General features: G+C 35.4%; 1 protein-coding gene across 1 annotated transcript; it reads right to left on the reverse strand.

Moving 5' to 3' along the window:
- Window positions 1-741: 741 nt before the first annotated feature.
- On the reverse strand, window positions 742-5,850 carry LOC140745486 (uncharacterized). The gene is made up of 5 exons (XM_073077368.1): window positions 5,120-5,850; window positions 4,005-4,150; window positions 2,692-2,925; window positions 1,698-1,936; window positions 742-1,202 (listed from the first exon to the last, which is right to left on the reverse strand). Exons 1-5 carry the CDS (start codon window positions 5,748-5,750, stop codon window positions 992-994), a joined length of 1,461 nt encoding a protein of 486 aa, XP_072933469.1. The 5' UTR covers window positions 5,751-5,850; the 3' UTR covers window positions 742-991.
- Between the last annotated feature and the right edge of the window lie 362 nt (window positions 5,851-6,212).

Consider the following 6,212-nt stretch of genomic DNA (forward strand, 5'->3'; position numbering starts at 1 on the left):
CTATCAGTTCATCAGTGTCAACCATAGGCACAAATTAAAATAGATCACTATCATATACCATAATCTGTATGAAAGTATGGAAACCCGTGTACCATTTTGGAGATCCATTTGAGATAAATATTTGAACATCGATTTTAAGACCAAAAATATAGCATAGATAGATAGACAAATCGAGAAACTTTTAGCGATACGCAGCCATAAATAGATCTAGCAGAATAGTTCTTAATAGCAGCAATAACGAATTTATTATCTGTAAGAGCTATGCACTCCCTTTTGATACGCGAAATACCTTTTATTACGCACAGTAACACTAGCGTGAACTAGTAACACATCTATTTAGAAATTATATCTGTGCTTTGCCGTGCCGTGCCGTGCCGTGCCGTGCCGTACCGTGCCGTGCCGTGCCGTACCGTGCCGCACCGTACCGTGCCCTTATCGTACCAATGAAGAGGCGACCATAATATTTATATTGTTTATATTTTGCTATCTACGCATATCATGGGTTATTCCAACTTTTGTTGATAACTAGTTCTTGTCATAATATATCAACATCATATAATAATATAAGTTCATGCAAGTCAATTAATGGATACCTATAAATTTATTATAATACAATATTTTAATGAAGACGTCATTAAAATATTGTATTATCGGTTTTTTTCTACAAACAATGTTTTTCCTATCTACTATGAATGCCTAAGAACAAAAATAAAATTGTAGTTGTGACTGTCTCAATGTATATTATCTACCTAAAAGTATAAGATACGGCATTTTTTCCAATTATTCTTTCTTTGTAACTATAATAATAATTTAAACATATTTTCAGGACATTAAAATTGAAACATTGAACAATTACTATTACCAGCTAACTTTTCAATATATACAACGCCTTAAAAATAAAATAACATTCTACTTATCCTAAACTTATTCACTAAATTTATATTCTTCTCCAAACTCAATTATTCTCCAAAGTTCTATTGTTCTGCACTGACTATCCACTAGTTCCTGGTTGTAATCTTGAGTCCATGCCTAGTTCATTGGCCGCTTTGACAACCCTTTGTGCGATGTAGTAAGGGCGGCAGCTGTAGTGCTCGAAGGGAGCCTTGTATTCATATGAAGGGACAAACATCAACCGAACCGCTTTTCTTTGTACTGAACTCACGAAGGACATGCTTTGCGCTTTCTTTTCGATTTCTTTGAACCTGAAGCATTAAATTGGTACGTTTTTAAGCAACAGTCGCAGCAGCAGAAAGCCAAATGGTTGAAACATAGCCTGTCAATATCGAGTTCCAGGTTCGAATCCCAGGATTGATTTTTCAAAGTTTGGTGTAGGAAAAACTGTGAGGAACCCTTCACATCTGGAGGTTTCATAAAACGCGTATAAAGTTTGTTGATAGAACCTAAAGTTAGTTAGTGCGGTGGACTATGGGCTAAACCTTGCCCATTTTGAGAGGAGACCCGTACCCAGCAGTGGAATAGTAATGGATTGACGACGATCTCACAGTTATTTTCCAATAACGTACTGCATGATGACAAGAGTAACTCAATCAGACTATCTAAGATACAAATGTATTTTTCAGTTATAAACTCAATATTAAATCTATTCGCTATGATCTGATAAATTCAGAGATTTATTTTATAGAAAAAATCTCCAACAAACTGATTACAGATAACTTACAGACCAATAAAAAACTTACACAGGACACACCACAAAACGCATCATCGCGTCCTTCTTCTTCAGCAACAGCAAAGCGTTCCTGACAGCGGCCGCTCCGACCACCGACGGATACTCATCACACAGCGCCTTATCCACCATCAGGCCTGACAGGCAGAGGAAGGTAGCCGCCACCTCGATCTCCCCAGGGTGTGAGCTGTCGCACCACCACGACAGGTATGTTATGTAGTCCTGGGGTACCACGGGTTGACGGGGAAATCTCTAAAAATCAAGTTGAATTCTCTGGAGTATCAGAAATTAAGATTTTTTACACCTACAGACATTAACCGCACCAGGTACGTGCCGTGACAGACAAGCTAATATTTTTATACAATATTGAGTATTGACAGGCACAGCACGTGTCTATAGAACCGTGCTACGATAGATAGAAATTTGTTAGATCATTATATTAGAAAACTAGCTGACCCGGTAAACGTTGTGTTGCCATATAAATAAAAAAATGTTAAGGGTGAACAACCCTTATCACTTAGGGGTATGAAAAATAGATAGTAACCGATCCCAGACCTACTGAATATGCATATAAAATTTGGTGAAAATCGGTAAAGCCGTTTCGGAGGAGAGGAGGAGGACAGACTGTGTCTGATACTTTTTGTGTGTATATTTTTTTCGAAAAATGTCCATTTAATTAAATCTGTCCTTTGATTTTTAGTAATACTAATAATATTCTTTATTGTACCCAAAAACAGAATACAAGAATAAAAACATACAAATATTGAACGATATAAAAGGCGGAGTAATCAAGATAAATCAAGATAGAAGAGTAAAAATAGTTGTCAGCCATTCTTATGAAACCTGTCTAACATTATGTCGTTTGTTATGAATCACTCTATCGAAAACCACCGTTTCTCATAAGAGAGAAACTTTATACTTCCAACTGTACCTACTACTAGAACTCTGTAACAACTTACATATCTTTATTTCTCATCAATCCAAATAGATGTTCAAACATTTCTTACCAGTTTATACAACACAGCTTTCTCAGCAGCCATTAGCTGTTCACCAGTGAAGGCTCTGTTCGCACATTTCACCAGCCTCGACGCCTGCACCGAGGGCCCGTGCAGCTTCTGCGATATCCAGAAGCACGCAGCAGCGACCAGTTGCAACTTGTCCAGCTGAACATGCCCTATCCCTAGGACCGCGTCGAGATACCAACAGGCGGTTTGGACTATTGTTGGGTCACCGTCAGCGCCCTATAAAACAAAAGAAATATAAAATAAAATGCTATCTACACTCACAGCGCCACACTAGGATTCCCTGTATCGTGGGTATGAACACACACACAGAGACAAATATACAAACCGGGTCTGGGACCCAGAAACAAAAATCTAAATTCATCATTTGTCTGTCTGGCCGGGGATCGAACCCGGGACCCTCTGCGCCTTATCTTATAAAATAAATAAATATAAAGGTAGCAAATGAAGATGTAGTCCACCTGATTGTAAGTGGCTACTGCTGCTGGAACATCTCTAATCAACGCCAGACGAAGTTAGAGGCATACCTGAAGTCGGCCACTGATGCATTGCTAACTTGAAATGCCTCGGATAGGTTCCTACGTCTCTCTTACCACACCCTTCGATTTAGAACATAGCAGCGCTTAACACTGCTTTTATTAAGCAGAAATAAGTGTAGTGGCAGTGCTCCCGGAGTCGAACCAAAAAGGATTATACAACATTCATAAATATAAATAAATAATAAATAACGCTTTCTACATTCGTAGTCTCGCACTAAAAAAATTTGTGTACTTAGGATTTTCCAACAATATATTCCTAAGCGTTATATGTTTTTCAAGTAAAATCCAATAGCAAGCATATTGGAAACTTGACTAGTTATTTTAAAACTTGCTGGGGATTTCTAGTGTTTAATAAACAGGTTTTATATTAATATAATGTCGTATCTGACTTACGCTTATGCTTATAAAAATAAAATTTGACCTTTAAGTAATAACGACCAATATTATTTTGTATATTTTTAACAAAATTCATTTACTTAATTTTAAAATACAGAACATTTATGTTTTCTGTTAAAAAATGTTCTAATTAAACGCTTCCCCCTTTCCTGCTCGCTCCCGGACGCCCTTCAAACATGGGAATAAGAAACCCGTGGTAGGCAAGTAATAATAACTAACGTCAGGTGAACTATGTAAAAAAAGGCACCCCCTTTTTTTAAGAAGTAAGAATATATTACATTTCTTTCCATCGATCATGACAGCCATGTGTAGTTGATCTAATTAAGATTATATGACAGAAAACCTAATGACGCGTGTACTTACATTGACTTTAAGAAGCCAGTTGATAACGCAGGCGCGCGTTATACTCGGAATGCGGGGAACTATCGTTTTTTTCTCAGCACTCAGTAAATACATGTACATGTCACTTATGTAATCCCGGGAAAGACATGTCATGTACAACCTTTTAACTAAAACAAACACAAATACTTTAAAGAAAAGATCACTTGTTTCCTACATTTCGTATCCTATCCATGACTGATAATGTCTTTAACGACCATGACGTTACTTAGTAAGACGTGAATGGGTTTAAGTCAAGTGTATGAAATACGTAACGTTTTAATCGTAGACGAAGGATGTAAACACATTTGTATTCATCTATTTTTAAAGTTAAACAATCGATAGTAAATAAAGTTGTACCAGCCAGTTTTGGTACCTCAACTGGTTATAAACCTCTAAATCTTCCGGGTAATATAAAAACATTAAACAATTTAATTGTAAAAAAGACATATTAACTACTTAGTTATATACTTATACATTTAACTTACAAAACGTAAGTAATGAACCCAACCTTATCTTTAAAAAATACTGTTGATATAACTGTACAAAAATGAGAATGATGCAATTAATTAAATAAATGATTAACTACTACTAACCACAATCTTGAACATTAAAATTCCAATACTAACAATGATACAATGATAATTTCAATTATCATGGTATAATAAATAATTAATAACTGTGTGCGAAATCATATTACAATCTTCACACAATTCAGTCAGTAATTTATTTAAAAATGAAATCATAATAATTATAAATGTCACCAAAGTTGGTCTCGAAAATATTCCTACGCCTGATCATGTATATTGCTTACGAAGCCTGCAACTTTCTAGGTCATAAAATAATCAGACTAGTACTTATTATGTTAACTGCTGTCTCAGTATATTATATAAAGTCAAAGCCAATAAGTATAGAAACTAAATATGCATAAAGTTCAACCAGTTTACGGTTCTTAACATGCGCCTAAAACATTAAAATAGAATCTGCGATGCACAGTGAACGCGAAAGATTAAATCAAGGAGAAGTACGAAAAGTTGCACCATTCAAAGTCAGTTTTAACTGATATACTCAAGGAACATAGTGTTTGAAATAATACTTACAAAAATCAGGCGACTGTAATCTTTCATGCAAGCGTTCGTTAAAATTCAAACGCCGTTTATGTTTTTCATCCTCCTTTCTATCTTGTATAAGCACAGAAGAAAGCCCTTGCAGTTCTCGACTGTGAGGTCGTTTGAGACTCCGCTTAATATTCTTTATCCTGCTATGTTCGAGGGAATTTAGAACTGGCGTTGCATTTTTCTTTGCGTCGCCGAGACAGTTTCTTTGGATATTATCAGCGAAATACTGGACTTCTCTTCTATTATTCTCTATGTTATCTTCATCATCGCTTATTGATATGACACTATTTTCTTCCTCAGACTTATCTTTGAAAACATTATAATCCCAATCCAAGTCCTCACTCGCTTGTCTTAAAGTTACATGACGTGTGTCAAGCTTCAAAGGTTGCGCTGCTGTATTTAACACTCTTTTCGTTTTCTTGCTGGACCCTACCGAACCAGTTAAATTCGTTTGTTGATTATTAATAGTTTTTAAAGGATGCCTATATTCTGTTTCACTATTTCTCCGTTTTTTAAACACGTGACCCGATATCGCTGGCAATGGATCTAACGGTAAAGGTATTTTAGACTTCGTTTGTATTCTGTTTATGTTTTCCTTATCCATATTCATCATTAACACTATTTAATTATTTATAAGTTATGATCACACACGATTGATCACGACCAGCATGACCGTTAATGTTAATTATGTGTTGCGTAAGAAGAATGTTTGCAAATATTTTCTAACTACCTACATTAGAATTAATATTATTGAATCTGAATTTTTACACAATAAATACACATATCGAAAATGTGTCAAAATAGAAGATGATTAAACTTTTAACACTGGTTAAAAGGTTGCAGTAATAGATATTTCTTTGGGGTGTTCCAAATTACTCCTCAAGAGTAACTTTAATCTTATATGGGGTTGATCACAAACATCCACGGCATGGCGATTTACCGTTGTGGAACCATCGTGCTAATTATATAATTCAAAAAACATGACTGTTAATTTTCAGAAAATTTTCAGAAATGTTCTTTTGGTAAATCGAAGATATTATTGGCAAACACTCAAGTTGTTTTTTTATAATATGGG

Source organism: Epargyreus clarus, unplaced genomic scaffold (assembly GCF_041222505.1).
Source record: "Epargyreus clarus isolate Ecla_fem2 unplaced genomic scaffold, WU_Ecla_fem_2.2 ptg000010l, whole genome shotgun sequence".
Taxonomy (NCBI): Eukaryota; Metazoa; Arthropoda; class Insecta; order Lepidoptera; family Hesperiidae; genus Epargyreus; species Epargyreus clarus.

Excerpts from the sequence above, each read along its gene's own strand:
- LOC140745486 (XM_073077368.1), bottom strand. The coding sequence starts at position 5,750 with ATGATGAATATGGATAAGGAAAACATAAACAGAATACAAACGAAGTCT. Across the intron at positions 2,926-4,004 it reads ACTGGCTTCTTAAAGTCAAT|GGCGCTGACGGTGACCCAAC; the intron begins GTAAGTACACGC and ends TTTGTTTTATAG. Across the intron at positions 1,937-2,691 it reads AAGCTGTGTTGTATAAACTG|AGATTTCCCCGTCAACCCGT; the intron begins GTAAGAAATGTT and ends CTTGATTTTTAG.